The sequence below is a fragment of the Cherax quadricarinatus genome, chromosome 9, assembly GCF_038502225.1.
Source record: "Cherax quadricarinatus isolate ZL_2023a chromosome 9, ASM3850222v1, whole genome shotgun sequence".
Taxonomy (NCBI): Eukaryota; Metazoa; Arthropoda; class Malacostraca; order Decapoda; family Parastacidae; genus Cherax; species Cherax quadricarinatus.
Genome location: NC_091300.1, coordinates 5,627,703 through 5,647,134, shown reverse-complemented (window position 1 = coordinate 5,647,134; position 19,432 = coordinate 5,627,703). Strand labels below are relative to the sequence as shown.

Here is a 19,432-nt window from a genome sequence, read left to right as displayed (position 1 = left end):
TTTAATACAAAACATTTATTATTCTTGTTTTTCCTGTAGACATTCTAATATGTGCATTTTTTTTCATTGTTCTGACCCATATGGTTTTAGCAATTTTTTTGTGATAACAACACTTTACATTGCAGATCCCAATCTAGATGCAAGCTCCCCCATCATTGGTTCTCCCCTTCACATGGCATGCAGCGAAGGAATTCCTAACCGTTTGGAGATCTTGAAGCTACTGCTGGAGAAAGGAGCAAACCCCAACCTGGTGATTGTTGGAGAGGACAACACTCCCATTAAGCCAGCACTGGGAGAGTACCTGTCATCAAATGAAGATCCAGATGTTGAGGTTGTCAACCTTTTCCTTAGATATGGTGCAGAGGTGAGTCTTGAGGTGGTGACTCCTCTTGGGTGTTGAGGGGTTGACTCCTCTTCCTGGGTGAGTGTTGATTGGGTGACCTAATCTTCAGGTGTGGTGCACAATTGAGGTAATGATGGAGATAGACAAAATATAAATTAACATCTGCTTGAGAATTTTCTGAACATATTGCACTTTAATTTAAGTAAAATTGTCATTCCATTTGTCAGATTCTCTCCTCCAGTATGAGCCATATGGATTTAATTTTTTTCCCTAAATATTATAGGAAATATGGTTTAATAAATACCCTGCAGAAAATCTCATAAAATAGTTACAGGAAAATCTCTCATTTTAGTTGGCAGAACCTTAATGTACTGAATATTATGTTTATTCAGGTTGTGATGCAGAGCCAAAACAGAGATCCGCGAGGCCTCCTAAATTGTCTTCCCAACCTCACCAAGAGACCAGATGTCCTCATCACCCTCCTGGAGGCAGCTCAGCGGTTTGATCTGGCTATCATTAAACACTCATCACTTATTGATAATGATCAGAGAAAGATCTACCTCAAGGTATGTTAACTGTGTTTACTGTATTTACTGTTAATTTGTTGGTGTAAATGTGAATTCATTAATTGTTCTAATCCTTTTATGTCTGAAGACAAATAAAGTGTCAGTAATATTGCCTTTCTGTACCAATTGTACACCGTTTTTTATAGAAATAATATGATTTGTCTTTAAAAATTCTGTATTCTGGATTATCAAGCCGTATCGTGACTAGTCTTGTTTTCTACTCTTGCCAGTATTTTTACTCTGCTCGTGTCACTCATTATCAGTCGATCATAAAGGTAGGATTTCTACTAGGCAACTCTCACATCTTGTCAACCAAGTCAGCATATTCATGAATGCAAAGGTAGAAGGAGAGGGGAAGAGGGGTTAGGGAGCAAGAAGAGAGAGGGGTTAGGGGGCAAGAAGAGGAAGAGAGGGGTTAGGGAGCAAGAAGAGGGAGAGAGGGGTTAGGGAGCAAGAAGAGGGAGAGAGGGGTTAGGGAGCAAGAAGAGGGAGAGAGGGGTTAGGGAGCAAGAAGGGGGAGAGAGGGGTTAGGAAGCAAGAAGAGGGAGAGAGGGGTTAGGGAGCAAGAAGAGGAAGAGAGGGGTTAGGGAGCAAGAAGAGGGAGAGAGGGGTTAGGGAGCAAGAAGAGGGAGAGAGGGGTTAGGGAGCAAGAAGAGGGAGAGAGGGGTTAGGGAGCAAGAAGAGGGAGAGAGGGGTTAGGGAGCAAGAAGAGGGAGAGAGGGGTTAGGGAGCAAGAAGAGGGAGAGAGGGGTTAGGGAGCAAGAAGAGGGAGAGAGGGGTTAGGGAGCAAGAAGAGGGAGAGAGGGGTTAGGGAGCAAGAAGAGGGAGAGAGGGGTTAGGGAGCAAGAAGAGGGAGAGAGGGGTTAGGGAGCAAGAAGAGGGAGAGAGGGGTTAGGGAGCAAGAAGAGGGGGAGAGGGGTTAGGGAGCAAGAAGAGGGAGAGAGGGGTTAGGGGGCAAGGAGAGAGAGAGGGGTTAGGGGGCAAGAAGAGGGAGAGGGGAAGTTGAAAGAGTCATAGGGCTCATTTGGGGATAAAATAAAACTGGGCAGTATAGATCACACATAAAGGAAAAAACAAAATTAATCCTGAGTTAGCTGAATATTAGAAGTGTGATTATGCAACACAAAGGCATATTATTGCTATTTAGAGGGGCAATACTGTATAGTGTACCTACTCCCGTGACTACAAAGTTACAAAGCATCTGGTCTATAGCAGTGAGAGCCTCTTCAAGGGGGGCTCCTTGGCGTGGTGAAGAGGCTCTTGGTCTGAGGAATTAGCCCTGTCGGTCTTCTTCCTCAGACCGAACCTAATTACCCCCCATTCTCCCCTCCCCTATCCCATCCTCCCCATCCTCCCCTTTTTCCATTCCTCCTCCTCCTCCTCACCCCTCCCTTTTGCCCTTCCTCTTTTTAGCCTTCGTGATTTCTCCCACAGGCGCGCTAGTTCCTAGGTAGGGGAAAGGACACCGGGGTCCATCCCATTCCGTTGAGGTTTCTTGGCGGTGGCGTAGTTTGCCGTGGAATCTGGATTGCCTAGGGATGTCCCGATCCCTCTCCGGTATCCCGGAGTAGCTTTGGGTGTCTTTTGGGCGACGGGTGTATCTCTGGAAGCCACCTTTCGGATTCCGGGTGTGGTGGCTGAAGGAGGTATGCTTTGTGGCGGATATCCGGCCGCCCTCTCTTTTGTCCACCGAGGTAGCTCGGCAGATGTGAGGTTGCTATCCCAGATTGCTGGTTTACTGGCATGAAGGGTAGGGTATGGCACGGGTTCCATGCTGCATCTGCGCTACTAGCGGTGTCGAGTCCTCTTGGGCGCGGAGGGAGATTTCTGGCCCTTTCATTCCTCCTAGGAACTATCCCTCCCCGGTCCCCCCTTTTTTTTTCTTTTTTTTATTTTTATTTTCTTTTCTTCTTTCTTTTTTTTTCTTAAAAACAAAAAGAAAGAAGTAACCTAACCATGGCAGCCCTAGTCCATGAACCTGGTACCCCCGGGCCCCTTCTTGATACCGCACCCCGTTCTGACCCCGCCTCGTCTTTGGACCACTCTTCAGACATTCCTCATGCCTCTGTACCTATTGCCGGTGCTGTTTCCTCACCCGCTTCAGGTACTGAGGCCTCGACTGACTCCTTCGATTTATCAGACCTTCGCTCTCCTCTGACTATGCTTCCGGCCTCTCCCTCTACGGTGCGGCAATTTTCAAATCGCCGACCCGTTCCACGTCGGACCAACTCTGGTCCCACGCCTAAACGTCAACGACAATTACCTGCTGATGATACTTCTCCACCTTCACCTTCTCGTTCTTCTCAGAAACGATCGACACGTCCTTCACTACCTTTCCACGCTCAGTTTCAGACTGAACAGTGGACTAAATTCTTCACTTTACGACCAACTTCCTCTACTGCCTATCTTTCTGACCATAGTATTGGCAAGGCACTCCTACGCCATGTTGGTAAAGATATTTCTTTTCATGCTCTTAAGAGCGGTACGCGCATCATTACCGTACAGAATGCTACCCAGGCTCGTGAGCTCTCTCGTCTTTCCCATATAGATACTGTTCCTGTCACCCTTGAAAAACATCATTCCCTCAATTCTTGTAGTGGTACCGTTATTATGCCCCATACCATAGTTCAACAAAATTTCCAGACATGTGGCACCGACATTCTAGAACAGCTGGAACTCCAAGATCTCCCAATCCTCAAGGTAGACACTTACGTTCTTCCTGCCCGTGGGCGGAGACGATACCCTAGCAATGTGGCTCGTTTAACTTTTGACAGCCGAGAACTTCCATCCTCCGTTTATATAGCAGGACATCGGTTACAAGTTCGAAAGGTGATCCCTACACCACAACAGTGTAGAAATTGCTGGCGATTTGGCCATCCAGCGAAATATTGCAGATCTATCGCCGAATGCCCAGTCTGTGGTGCCGATGACCATTCTAATACGTCTTGCAATCGATCTCCCTCTTGCCTTAACTGTCATGAGGCTCACCCTTCGTACTCTCGCCGTTGTCAGGTCTATTTAAACGAGCGGGAAATCCGTTACCTCAAAGAGACAGAAGGTCTCCCTTATGCCATGGCAGTTTCTCATCTCCGCCTCCAAGGGAGACTCCCACGTGTTTCTTATTCCCGTGTTTCAAAACGTCCCCCCACTTCTGGTATCCCATCTTCTACACCCACCTCTGTGGTTACCTCTCCCATAATCACTCCTGTATCTAATCCTTTTGCTGTCCTCGGCTCAGACGTCCCTACTTCAACGCCTCAGTCTAATCTCGCTTCTTCGAGTTCTCTCTTACAAGCCTCAGTATCGACGAGACCTCGTACGACACCTCTTCCCAATCGTCCCTCTACTTCTCAAAAGTCAAAAAAAGGTCCGGTAACACCTCCTACCCATCTTCCACCTCCTCATTTTACCCTCCCTGTCTCTGTCCCTAGTTCTTCCCCTCTCACTGGCTCAGTTACAAGTGCAGAGGTTCACCCTCCTCCTCGTAATGTACCTTCCTCCCCTGTTCCCTCCCAAGTTTCTTCCTCTTCTGCCACCTCCCAGGTTCCTGTCTCTTCTGTCCCCTGCCACGCTTCTCCAGTTCCCTCCACCCTTTCGCCCCCCCCTACCTTGGTACAGTCCAATACAGTTCCAATCTTTACTCATCCTCCCCCTACCATTCCCAATATTGTCTCCCATACGACATCTCTGAATTCCGAAACACTTGAAGCAATCTCTGAATATATTGCAGAGACCAAACCATCAATGGACACTGATCCACCTTCCGCTCTTTCTCTCTCCTCTGCTCCATCTGCGCAACTCCTTTCTTCACAGCGCACCGTTCCTTCGCTGCTTGAACATTTTCCACTGCCTCCGCATGTGGACTTTTCTAACCCTTCTAGTCCGTAGGAACCCTTACCTGCGGATTTCAAGTATCTTTATCATTGCCAATCATGGCCTTTTTACAGTGGAATATACGCGGCCTCAGGGGTAATCGGGGTGAGCTTCAGATGTTACTCTCCCAGTTTGCCCCTGTTGGTGTTTGCTTACAGGAACCAAAATTACACTCTGCTGTTATTTCTCACATCTCAGGCTATAATTTATTGTATTCTTCAGATCCTTTTCCTGATGGGACCTTTAATGAAAGTGCCCTTCTTCTCCGCACTGATATTCCGTACCATCAGCTATTTATTCATACTTCGCTGCATTACACAGCAGCCCGTATCCACTTACATAGGTGGTATACACTCTGTTCTTTATATCTCTCTCCTTCTCGGGCATTATCTATTCCGGATTTTGCCTTCCTTGTTTCGTCATTACCGCCACCGATTCTGTTACTTGGTGATTTTAATGCCCACCATTTCCTCTGGGGAGGGTCTCACTGTGATTCCCGTGGAATTCAGTTAGAGGCTTTTCTTGCCACCCACCCCCTCCATGTTTTAAATACAGGTACTCACACCCATTTTGATCCTCGGACTCATACTCTCTCTTGCATCGATCTCTCAGTTTGCTCTTCCTCTGCCGCATTAGACTTTACTTGGTCTGTTCTCCCGGACTTACATGACAGTGATCATTTCCCAATCATTCTTACTTCCCCTTCATATTCGCCACCTCTTCGCACCCCACGCTGGCAATTTAATCGGGCAAATTGGAACCTTTACTCACACCTGACTGTTTTTAAAGAGGTTCCTTCTTCGTCCTCCATCGATGAGCTTTTACACCTCTTCTCGTCCTCCGTTTTCACCGCAGCTTCTCATTCTATACCCCAAACTTCGGGCAGGCATTCTCAGAAATGCGTGCCTTGGTGGTCTCCTGCTTGTGCTCGTGCAGTACGTTTGAAGCGCGCTGCATGGGGCAGGTACCGGTACAATAGAACCACAGAGCGACTCCTTGATTTTAAACAGAAGCGTGCGATCGCTCGCCGTGTCATCCGTGACGCTAAACGCACTTGCTGGCGAGATTATGTCTCCACCATCACCTCTGCTTCCTCTATGAGTGCAGTCTGGAAAAAAGTACGAAAACTGAGTGGTAAATATTCTCCTGACCCGGCTCCTGTTCTACGGGTTGCCGGTGTTGATATAGCAAACCCACTAGATGTTGCCAATGAAATTGGCAATCATCTGGTCCGTATTTCTCAGGGACTCCATCTATGCCCCTCATTTCTTTCCTCAAAGTCTGCCAGAGAGTTAGCACCCTTGGACTTTTCTTCTCTCAGAGAAGAACAGTATAATGTGCCTTTTACACTTCAAGAACTGGAGGCAACACTCTCAGCTTGTCGACCATCGGCAGCTGGGCCCGACGACATTCATATTCGTATGCTACAACATTTACATCAGTCAGCCCTTGCAGTCCTATTACGCCTTTACAATCTTATTTGGTCACAAGGAGTTCTTCCACAGCTGTGGAAATCCGCCATTGTTCTCCCTTTCCGCAAACCAGGCACTACGGGACATGAAACCTCCCACTATCGTCCCATTGCTCTTACCAGTGCAGTTTGCAAAGTAATGGAACGTCTAGTAAATAGACGTTTAGTGTGGTATTTAGAGACACACAACAGTCTCTCCACTCGTCAATATGGCTTTCGTAAGGGACGTTCTACCATAGACCCCTTACTGCGCTTGGATACGTATGTTCGTAATGCCTTTGCGAATAACCACTCAGTTATTGCCATATTTTTTGACCTTGAGAAGGCATATGACACAACTTGGAGGTATAATATTTTAGCCCAAGCCCACTCCTTAGGCCTTCGAGGCAATCTACCATCCTTCCTTAAGAACTTTTTAACTGACAGGCATTTCCGTGTTCGGGTTAATAATGTGCTCTCCCCGGACTTTGTCCAAGCTGAAGGTGTCCCCCAGGGATGTGTTCTGAGCACAACACTTTTTCTCCTTGCTATTAATGATTTGGCCTCTAGTCTTCCATCAAATATTTGGTCATCACTCTATGTTGATGACTTCGCTATTGCCTGTGCAGGCGCTGACTGTCACCTCCTTACAGTTTCTCTCCAGCATGCAGTCGACCGTGTTTCCAATTGGGCCACCACACATGGGTTTAAATTTTCCAGCACTAAAACCCACCAAATCACTTTCACTAGACGCTCTGTCATCTCTGATCATCCTTTGTACCTCTATGGCTCACGTATCCCTGAACGTGATACAGTCAAGTTTCTGGGCCTCCTCTTTGATCGTAGGTTATCCTGGAAACCTCACATTACCTCTCTGAAGGCAACTTGTCACAGCCGGCTGAACCTTCTTAAAACCCTTGCTCATCTTTCGTGGGGAGCTGATCGTCGAACCCTCCTTCACCTACATTCCACCCTTATTTTATCGAAACTTGATTATGGTGACCAGATCTATTCAGCGGCATCTCCTGCTACTCTCTCTAGCCTTAACCCCATTCATCACCAAGGATTACGTTTATGCCTTGGTGCTTTTCGCTCTTCCCCTGTCGAAAGCCTCTATGCAGAAGCGAACGTTCCATCCTTATCCGATCGCCGTGATGCCCATTGCCTGCGCTACTATGTACGCTCTCATGATCTCCGCAATCCTTCCATTTATAGAATGGTCACTGATATTAGTAGACATTCTTTATTTGTTCGCCGCCCCTGCTTACTCCGTCCCTTCTCTCTTCGCCTTCATTCGCTCTTGTCTTCTCTTCAACTACCACCTTTCTATGTACATGTAGCATCTCACTTTTCCCTACCCCCCTGGGAAGTTCCAGCTGTTCGAGTCTGTTCTTTCTCCCTCCCTTGCTCGAAAGCCCAACTGTCTACGGTCGCTTCCCGCTCTCTTTTTCTTGACCACTTTCACTCTCATTCTCATGCCATTGCTGTGTACACAGATGGCTCTAAGTCTTCTGACGGCGTAGGATTCGCAGCAGTGTTTCCAGACAGCGTCGTACAAGGGCATTTACTATCTTCAGCTAGTTTTTTACTGCTGAATTATATGCCATCCTTACAGCACTTATCCGTATTGCATCTATGCCTGTGTCATCATTTGTGGTTGTCTCAGACTCCCTTAGTGCTTTACAGGCTATACAAAAATTTGATACACCTCACCCCTTAGTCCTCCGTATCCAACTTTGGCTACGCCGCATCTTTACTAAGCATAAAGATATTGTTTTTTGTTGGGTCCCTGGTCATGTTGACGTACAGGGCAATGAACAGGCAGACACTGCTGCGCGGTCAGCAGTACATGACCTACCAGTTTCTTATAGAGGTATTCCATGTACGGACTATTTTGCTGTAATATCTTCCCACCTTCACACCCGTTGGCAACAACGTTGGTCTACTATGCTCGGCAACAAACTTCAGTCTATTAAACCGAGTATAGGTTACTGGCCGTCTTCTTATCACCAGTGTCGAGGTTGGGAGACTACTCTCTCCCGTCTTCGCATTGGCCATACTCGTCTTACTCATGGATATCTCATGGAGAGGCGTCTTGCTCCTCTCTGTGAGAATTGCCAAGCTCCATTATCAGTCAGCCACATTCTGTTGGACTGCCCACTTTATCAACGAGCACGCAGAATTTACCTCTGTCGTCGTCTTCGCCCCGCTGCTCTCTCTTTACCTTCCCTTCTCGCTGATGGACCCACCTTTCATCCGGACTCTCTCATTGACTTTTTGACAACGACTGACTTACTTCACAAATTCTGATACTTTCAGCCCTTTCTACTTGTATCTCTTGCTACCCTCTACCCCCGTACTATCCCCTGCCCCGCTGTTTTCTGTAACCTGCTGATCATCCCCCCTCCCTTCTGCCATCCAATTCCCTTGCTTCCTTCCCTACCCTGCAGCGCTGTATAGCCCTTGTGGCTTAGCGCTTCTTTTTGATTATAATAATAATAATATAGCAGTGAGAGAAGGTGTCAAAGGTTATGAGGAAGACCCAGGCCAGAAGTCCCAGATTTCACCAGATCAATAATAGAAATATATTAATGTTCATGAGGGGAGCAATAAACTTGTAGAGGTCATAGAAAAAGACAAATGGAGTAAAGTGCTATCCTTTTTTGATTGTTTGCATACACAGAAGGTCATGTCAAGTCACCAACAGATCTACCTGGGGAAAAAGGATGTGCATATATAAAGAGAGCATGGTGACGAGTCAAATGCATATTGAAGCACTTGACTGCATTTCTCTTTTTGCATCGTATTGATATTACAGTGGACCCCTGACTTGCGATATTAATTCGTTCCAGAAGGCTGTTCGGGTGCTGTTACCGAACGAATTTGCTCCCATAAGGAATATTGTAAATTAGATTAATCCATTTCAGACCCCCAAAAATACACTTACAGAAGCACTTACAAAAATACACTTACATAATTGTTCGAGTTGGGAGCTGTTCGTAAGTCGGGGGTCCACTGTATATACCTGGAGGGGGTTCTGGGGGCCAATGCCCCCATGGCCCAGTCTGTGACCAGGCCTTGTGATGGATCATCAACCAGGCTGTTACTGTTGATTGGCCGCATGCAACCCAACGTACAAACCACAGCCCGGCTGGTCAGGTACTGACTTTAGGTGCCTGTCCAGCACCTTCTTGAAGACAGCCAGGGGTCTATTGGTAATCCCCCTTATGTATGCTGGGAGGCAGTTGAGCAGTCTTGGGCCCCTGACACTTATTGTGTTCTCTTATCTTGCTAGTGGCACCCCTGCTTTTCATTTGGGGGATGTTGCATTGTCTGCCAAGTCTGTTTCTTTCATAGGGAGTGATTTTCATGTGCAAGTTTGGTACTAATCTCTCTAGGATTTTCCTAGTGTATATAATCATGCATCTCTCCTGCCTGCATTCTAGGGAGTACAGGTCAAGGAACTTTATGCATTCTTAGTAATTGAGGTGTTTTATCGCAGTTGTGTGCCATGAAGGTTCTCTGTACATTTTCTAGGTCGGCAATTTCACCTGCCTTGAAAGATACTGTTAGTGTGCAGCGGTATTCCAGTAGTATTCATTCGATTGTGGGAGTTGTGCAGCACATACCAGGATGGGATATAATCAGGTTCAATCCAAGAAAGGGGTTTTCACCTGCATGAAAAACCTTCTTTGAGAGAGAATAATAAGAGGGATCTTGAAACCCTCTGAACTTTCAGGACTTGCAATAACCTACAAAATTACAGAAGAACAGGCTAGAAAATTTTCAAGTAGCAGTACGCATCCATCAGAAAATTTTAAGTGTGTCAGGACAAAAGCTTTTCAGGACTGTGCATATATCACAAGTTAACTAAAAATGAATTCTCATTTGTAAATTAGGAAATTTAAAAATCTTCAATAAAACAAAATAAATATACCCTTCAAGTATACACTGGAAGGAACCTTGGCACAGGCTAGGTTCCACACTATAGTATAAACTAATTCAATAAGGAATTCTTATTAAAGATGCATGAAGTAAAGTCAAGTAAAGTTTATTTCTTTTTAATTACATATTGTAACCTTTACAATGTTGATTTGCTAAGTACAAAGATATCCACTATCATGCCGAGGCATTTTGGGCAAAACTAAACCTAATGCATAGTAACTAATTAAACTAGACAAGATAATAGTACATGGTAACTATACTTAAAACTAGACAAGAAGTAGTGGTTAACTGTTTTACAATCTTATTTAAACTTAAAACAAGTGACAGGTAGTAAGGTGGAGTAGGGTTCGGTAAAATAATCTTGAAATTTCACACTCAATCTACCATACAAGTAATGGTGCAAGTGGTAATATTTTATGGATTGGCAGAATTAAGAGCTTAGAGGTCACATAATAAAACTAGTTAGTAGATGTTTTGGTTAATATTGTGAGATAAGATGATGAGGGATGAAGCTTGATGCTTGAATTGATACAAAAAATGCCTTCCTAGTAATAAACGAGTGAAGGAATAATGGAAGTGCAGTATTGGATAAATGAGAATTTCAGGATTTGTTTGGCAAAATAAATTATCTATGACTGCACCTTAGCAGTCAGAGGCAGGATACATATATTTAATTACCACTAAATAGGATAATTTATTAAATACATGGAAGGACTCTGTATGAGTATGGTCACCAGTCCATTTGATGTAGATGCAGCAGTTATGTGTATTTAGATACATTTAGCTGTTGGAACATATAGGTACTATTACAAAAAACACCAGTTGGTTTTTTACATTAGGTGTTAGTAATATAAAAGTTCGTGATACATACACGTTAAAATAAATTAATCTTTAATATTATATAAAACACACAATCTTTGGTCTAGAGGTATTTGAACTAATAAACATCTGATAATATATACAGGTTACAATAATAAATTATAATTAGCATTTTACTAAAATAATAAATAATAATTCGTGACCCTACACAGGGTACAACTCTCTTGACACTACTGTGTCACTATATATATATATATATATATATATATATATATATATATATATATATATATATATATATATATATATATATATATTATTTTTTTTTTTTTCAACAAGTCGGCCGTCTCCCACCGAGGCAGGGTGACCCAAAAAAGAAAGAAAATCCCCAAAAAGAAAATACTTTCATCATCATTCAACACTTTCACCACACTCACACATTATCACTGCTTTTGCAGAGGTGCTCAGAATACAACAGTTTAGAAGCATATACGTATAAAGATACACAACATATCCCTCCAAACTGCCAATATCCCAAACCCCTCCTTTAAAGTGCAGGCATTGTACTTCCCATTTCCAGGACTCAAGTCCGACTATATGAAAATAACCGGTTTCCCTGAATCCCTTCACTAAATATTACCCTGCTCACACTCCAACAGATCGTCAGGTCCCAAGTATCATTCGTCTCCATTCACTCCTCTGTATGTATGCTAAAATTACTAAATAAATAAATAAATAAAATATCTAACATGCTCATGCACGCTTGCTGGAAGTCCAAGCCCCTCGCCCACAAAACCTCCTTTACCCCCTCTTTCCAACCCTTTCGAGGACGACCCCTACCCCTCTTTCCTTCCCCTATAGATTTATATGCTTTCCATGTCATTCTACTTTGATCCATTCTCTCTAAATGACCAAACCACCTCAACAACCCCTCTTCTGCCCTCTGACTAATGCTTTTATTAACTCCACACCTTCTCCTAATTTCCACACTCCGAATTTTCTGCATAATATTTACACCACACATTGCCCTTAGACAGGACATCTCCACTGCCTCCAACCATCGACTCGCTGCTGCATTTACCACCCAAGCTTCACATCCATATAAGAGTGTTGGTACTACTATACTTTCATACATTCCCTTCTTTGCCTCCATAGATAACGTTTTTTGACTCCACATATACCTCAATGCACCACTCGCCTTTTTTCCCTCATCAATTCTATGATTAACCTCATCCTTCATAAATCCATCTGCCGACACGTCAACTCCCAAGTATCTGAAAACATTCACTTCTTCCATACTCCTCCTCCCAAATTTGATATCCAATTTTTCTTTATCTAAATCATTTGATACCCTCATCACCTTACTCTTTTCTATGTTCACTTTCAACTTTCTACCTTTGCACACATTCTCAAACTCATCCACTAACCTTTGCAATTTTTCTTTAGAATCTCCCATAAGCACAGTATCATCAGCAAAAAGTAACTGTGTCAATTCCCATTTTGAATTTGATTCCCCATAATTTAATCCCACCCCTCTCCCGAACACCCTAGCATTTACTTCTTTTACAACCCCATCTATAAATATATTAAACAACCAAGGTGACATTACACATCCCTGTCTAAGACCTACTTTTACTGGGAAGTATTCTCCCTCTCTTCTACACACCCTAACCTGAACCTCACTATCCTCATAAAAGCTCTTTACAGCATTTAGTAACTTACCACCTATTCCATATACTTGCAACATCTGCCACATTGCTTCTCTATCCACTCTATCATATGCCTTTTCTAAATTCATAAATGCAATAAAAAGTTCCCTACCTTTATCTAAATACTGTTCACATATATGCTTCAATGTAAACACTTGATCTAAGCATCCCCTACCCACTCTGAAGCCTCCTTGCTCATTCGCAATCCTACATTCTGTCTTACCTCTAATTCTTTCAATTATAACCCTACTGTATACTTTTCCTGGTATACTCAGTAAACTTATTCCTCTATAATTTTTACAATCTCTTTTGTCCCCCTTCCCTTTATAGAAAGGGACTATACATGCTCTCTGCCAATCCCTAGGTACCTTCCCCTCTTTCATACATTTATTAAACAAAAGTACCAACCACTCCAACACTATATCCCCCCTGCTTTTAACATTTCTGTCATGATCCCATCAGTTCCAGCTGCTTTAACCCCTTTCATTCTACGTAATGCCTCACGTACCTCCACCACACTTACATTCTGCTCTTCTTCACTCCTAAAAGATGGTATACCTCCCTGGCCAGTGCATGAAATTACCGCCTCCCTTTCTTCCTCAACATTTAAAAGTTCCTCAAAATATTCTCGCCATCTACCTAATACCTCCCTCTCCCCATCTACTAACTCCCCTACTCTGTTTTTAACTGACAAATCCATACTTTCCCTAGGCTTTCTTAACTTGTTTAACTCACTCCAAAATTTTTTCTTATTTTCATTAAAATTTCTTGACAGTGCCTCTCCCACTCTTTCATCTGCTCTCCTTTTGCACTCTCTCACCACTCTCTTCACCTTTCTTTTACTCTCCATATACGCTGCTCTTCTTATAACACTTCTGCTTTGTAAAAACCTCTCGTAAGCTACCTTTTTCTCTTTTATCACACCCTTTACTAAAATAATAAATTATAAATAACACTTGTATAATAATAAATTATAGTCAACTCCGTGTCTCGCGACACCCCAATGATGCTCCGTGTCTCTCACGACACTTATCCGTGGTGTGTTGTGACGCTCCCTCTCAACTGTCACTTGACACCCTTTCTTCCGTGTAATGACGCTCCTGCTCAACCGTGTCCACTAGACACCCTTTTCTCTGTGTCACACGACACTCCTACTCTCCGTGTCACATGACACCCTTTTCTCTGCGTCATACACAATATCTCTACTGTGTCACTCTTGACACCCTTGTCTCTGCGTCGCACACTATCACCCACAGCGTCTTTCTCGAGGCCAGTCACATGATACTATTCAATGTACACTACAACCAGGCCATCTTCAGTGTCACAAGACACCCTTTTCTTCTCAGTGTTCCACTACGGTCCTGTAGCATATCTCAGTGTTCCACTCCATCATACTTCCCTAAGTGTCACACTACGGTCCTAGCCCAGTTCAGTGTAACACTCCAACCTTTTCTTCATGTAATGTCCTACTAAAATAGCATCAGAAGACTCCGGCCCACAGTTGACCAGCGTAGGCGGTGAGTCCGCAGACATCACCAGTAGTCCTGTAAATACTCTCTAAGGCCGGTAGAAGTACACCGTAAGATGGTCTGGTGAGTACTGTCTACCGCCTTCAAGACCAGTTGACACACCGCAAGGAGGTCCGATGAATTACTAGCAGAACACCATGCTGCAAGCTCACTGAATGCGGCTGTCAAGTAACTGAGGCCATCAGACTCAGTGAGCTGCGGTGAGCGCTTCCTCTAACGCCAGTAGAGGCCAGTGGATATACCACAAGATTGGCAGGAGAATACTCTCTACTGCCAGTAGATCTATACTGTAAGGTGTTCTGGTAATTACTGCTGCGGTGCGTACCGTGAGGTGCTCAGGTACTTACTGCTGCTAAAGCCAGTAGATGTGTACCATTAGGTGTTCAGGTACCTACTGCTTAGATGCGTACCATGAGGTGTTCAGGTACATACTGCTTCTAAAGCCAGTAGATGTGTACCATTAGGTGTTCAGGTACCTACTGCGTAGATGCGTACCGTGAGGTGTTCAGGTACTTACTGCTTAGCTGCGTACCGTGAGGTGTTTAGGTACGTACTGCTCTAAGGCCAGTAGATGTGTACCCTGAGGTGTTTAGGTACGTACTGCTTCTAAGGCCAGTAGATGTGTACCGTGAGGTGTTCAGGTACTTACTGCTTAGATGCGTACCGTGAGGTGTTCAGGTACTTACTGCTCTAAGGCCGGCTCAGCAGTCCCCACAATGGGTTTGATGACATACCCAGTGGTACTGCCGGCCGGCAGGTTAACTATTTAACCGCTAGTTTGACAGGGGGCCGTAGCAGGTACCTATGAAGGTTCATTTAGATTTAGGAATTGTTGGATATAAATTATTTTTTTTTTTTTTTTTTTTTTTTTTTTTTTTAAACAAGTCAGCCATCTCCCAATGAGGCAGGGTGACCCAAAAAAGAAAGAAAATCCCCAAAAAGAAAATACTTTCGTCATCATTCAACACTTTCACCTCGCTCACACATAATCACTGTTTTTGCAGAGGTGCTCAGAACACAACAGCTTAGAAGCATATACGTATAAAGATACACAACATATCCCTCCAAACTGCCAATATCCCAAACCCCTCCTTTAGAGTGCAGGCATTGTACTTCCCATTTCCAGGACTCAAGTCCGGCTATATAAAATAACCGGTTTCCCTGAATCCCTTCACGAAATATTAACCTGCTCACACTCCAACAGATCGTCAGGTCCCAATTACCATTCGTCTCCATTCACTAATATCTAACATGCTCACGCATGCTTGCTGGAAGTCCAAGCCCCTCGCCCACAAAACCTCCTTTACCCCCTCCCTCCAACCTTTTCGAGGATGACCCCTACCCCGCCTTCCTTCCCCTACAGAGTTGTACGCTCTCCATGTCATTCTTTGATCCATTCTCTCTAAATGACCAACCACCTCAACAACCCCTCTTCAGCCCTCTAATACTTTTGTTAACTCTGCACCTTCTCCTAATTTCCACACTCCGAATTTTCTGCATAATATTTACACCACACATTGCCCTTAGAAAGGATATACATATTGAATAAATTTTTACATGCATGAGTTTTTATGTTTATGTAATTTGTAATAATGAAGCCCAGCACAGATTTTATTGATGTCCTAGACATGCTATGGTCCCAGTGAAAGCTGGAACATCCTATTGAAGACTTGATTCAAAATGATTTCATGACCCACATAATAACTTGTTCTTCAGGCGGTAGGCCCAGTTTTTCTAAGAAGTTTAACATCTAATTGAGGGGTGAGAAGACTAGTGCTGTAGGATACAAGTGATGAATCATATAAACACCTGAATTAGATCCATAGGCCATAGGTTGAAATGCAGATAGCATCAGTGTAAGTTCATAAATGTGAAGGGAATATTGGAAGGTTCATCAGTACGAGAGGCAAATTCTACTGGGAATGACTCTTACTCGAGTTTGGACTGAAGAAAGAAAGCGAGTGTAGCTCTTGAGAATTATTAAGTGATGCCTGATTGCTTTGACATCGTTGTCCATATTTGCTATGTTTTCATTTGCAAGGATGAGGACAGGATCAGGTATGGATTTGCCTGCAGACTTTCGTGTTCTTTTCCAAGCTGCAAGTATATTGGTGTTTATAAGAACAGTATTTAAATAAAGGTAGGGAAGTTTTATTGCATTTATGGATTTAGAAAAGGCATATGATAGAGTAGATAGAGAAGCAATGTGGCAGATGTTGCAAGTATATGGAATAGGTGGTAAGTTACTAAATGCTGTAAAGAGTTTTTATGAGGATAGTGAGGCTCAGGTTAGGGTGTGTAGAAGAGAGGGAAATTACTTCCCAGTAAAAGTAGGTCTTAGACAGGGATGTGTAATGTCACCATGGTTGTTTAATATATTTATAGATGGGGTTATAAAAGAAGTAAATGCTAGGGTGTTTGGGAGAGGGGTGGGATTAAATTATGGGGAATCAAATACAAAATGGGAATTGACACAGTTGCTTTTTGCTGATGATACTGTGCTTATGGGAGATTCCAAAGAAAAATTGCAAAGGTTAGTGGATGAGTTTGGGAGTGTGTGTAAAGGTAGAAAGTTGAAAGTGAACATAGAAAAGAGTAAGGTGATGTGGGCATCAAAGGATTTAGATAAAGAAAAATTGAATATCAAATTGGGGAGGAGGAATATGGAAGAAGTGAATGTTTTCAGATACTTGGGAATTGATGTGTCGTTGGATGGATTTATGAAGGATGAGGTTAATCATAGAATTGATGAGGGAAAAAAGGTGAGTGGTGGGTTGAGGTATATGTGGAAACAAAAAACGTTATCTATGGAACACACAGTGTGACTTTGTAAATGGTCCAAGTCGGACCGAAACGCCGTCGTAAGCTTCTCTCTTTTATGTGCAGGCTATTTGTGTATCATTCCAGTCACGGTATTGTGCCTTTTTTTGTTAGTTATCTGTGGAGGCAAAGAAGGGAATGTATGAAAGTATAGTAGTACCAACACACTTATATGGGTGTGAAGCTTGGGTTGTGAATGCAGCAGCAAGGAGGTGATTGGAGGCAGTGGAGATGTCCTGTCTAAGGGCAATGTGTGGTGTAAATATTATGCAGAAAATTCGGTGTGTGGAAATTAGGAGAAGGTGCAGAGTTAATAAAAGTATTAGTCAGAGGGCTGAAGAGGGGTTGTTGAGGTGGTTTGGTCATTTAGAGAGAATGGATCAAAGAATGACATGGAGAGCATTTAAATCTGTAGGGGAAGGAAGATAAGATAAGATAAGATAAGATTTCGTTCGGATTTTTAACCCCAGAGGGTTAGCCACCCAGGATAACCCAAGAAAGTCAGTGCGTCATCGAGGACTGTCTAACTTATTTCCATTGGGGTCCTTAATCTTGTCCCCCAGGATGCGACCCACACCAGTCGACTAACACCCAGGTACCTATTTGCTGCTAGGTGAACAGGACAACAGGTGTAAGGAAACGTGTCGAGATGTTTCCACCCACCGGGAATCGAACCCGGGCCCTCCGTGTGTGAAGCGGGAGCTTTAGCCACCAGGCCACCGGGCCACCTAAGGAAGGTGGGGTAGGGGTCGTCCTCGAGAAGGTTGGAAGGAAGGGGTAAGGGAGGTTTTGTGGGTGAGGGGCTTGGACTTCCAGCAGGCATGCATGAGCGTGTTTGATAGGAATGAATGGAGACGAATGGTGTTTGGGACCTGACGATCTGTTGGAGTGTGAGCCGGGTAATATTTAGTGAATGGATTCAGGGAAACCGGTTATTTTTATATAACCGGACTTGAGTCCTGGAAATGGGAAGTACAATGCCTGCACTCTAAAGGAGGGGTTTGGGATATTGGCAGTTTGGAGGGATATGTTGTGTATCTTTATAGGTATATGCTTCTAAGCTGTTGTGTTCTGAGCACCTCTGCAAAAACAGTGATTATGTGTGAGTGAGGTGTAAGTGTTGAATGATGATGAAAGTATTTTCTTTTTGGGGATTTTCTTTCTTTTTTGGTCACCCTGCCTTGGTGGGAGACAGCCGACTTGTTAAAAAAAAAAAAAAAAAAAAAAAAAAAAACACGTAAAGGAGGAACACTGCAGCAGGCCTGTTGGCCCATACTAGGCAGGTCCTTTACAATCCTTCCCACTAACAAAATATTTACCCAACCCAATTTTCAATGCTACCCAAGAAATAAGTTTTGATGATTGTTTGCTCATTATGCAAGTCCCACTCAAATCCAACCTCTCACTCACGTATTTATCTAACCTAAATTTGAAACTACCCAATGTTTTAGGTTCAGTAACCCTACTAGGCAGACTGTTTCACTCATCAAGTACCCTATTTCCAAACCAATACTTTCCTATATCCTTTAGAAATCTAAACTTATCTAATTGGAATCCATTATTGCGGGTTCTTTCTTGGAGAGAGATTCTCAAAACCTTATGTATATCCCCTTTGTTAATACCCATCTTCCACTTGTACACTTTGATCATGTCTCCCCTCATTCTTCGTCTTACAAGTGAATGTAATTTAAGGGACTTCAGTCTTTCTTCCTATGGAATATTTGTGGCCACTTTTCTGGCCACAAATTGAGTTCATCTGAATCCTCCTGAAGTTCCGTGACATCTACGTTTGAATCAATTATCCTACCTATCTTTGTGTCATTGGCGAATTTGCTCGTATCACTAGTAATTCCCTCAAGGTCATTGATATATATTATAAACAACAACAGGCCCAAGACCGATCCCTGTGGAACACCACTTGTTACAGATCTCCACTTGGATTTAACCCCATTTAAGCATACTCTCTGCTTCCTGTTGGTGAGCCATGACTTGATCTGTGACAGCACTTTTTCCTCAATGCCATGAGCTGCCACTTTCTTTAACAGTCTCTGGTGCAGTACTGCATCAAAAGCATTACTAAAATCTAAATAAACAATATCAAATTCTTTATCATGATCAACGGCCTCAAAAGCTTTGCTGAAGAAGGTTAATAAATTAGTTAGGGAGGAACAGCCCCTCGTGAATCCATGCTGAGTATCATTAATCAAATTATGCTTATCCAGATGGCTTCTTATAATATCGGCTATAATTGACAAGTAATTTGCCTACAATTGAGGTCAGGCTTATTGGGCGGTAATTTGACGGTAACGACTTGTCCCCTGCTTTAAAAATAGGAATTACATTAGCCATCTTCCACATATCAGACACTACACCTGTTT

At 43.4% G+C, this 19,432-nt stretch overlaps 1 protein-coding gene across 7 annotated transcripts in view; it reads left to right on the top strand.

Moving 5' to 3' along the window:
* LOC128685977 (ankyrin-1) overlaps positions 1–19,432 on the top strand; it is a 111,163-nt gene that overhangs the window by 56,840 nt on the left and 34,891 nt on the right. For all 7 annotated transcript variants that reach the window (XM_070083186.1, XM_070083190.1, XM_070083185.1 and 4 more), the window contains 2 exons: positions 126–364; positions 736–909. In XM_070083186.1, the coding sequence (XP_069939287.1) occupies positions 126–364; positions 736–909 (413 nt within the window). The remainder of the gene's footprint in view (positions 1–125; positions 365–735; positions 910–19,432) is intronic.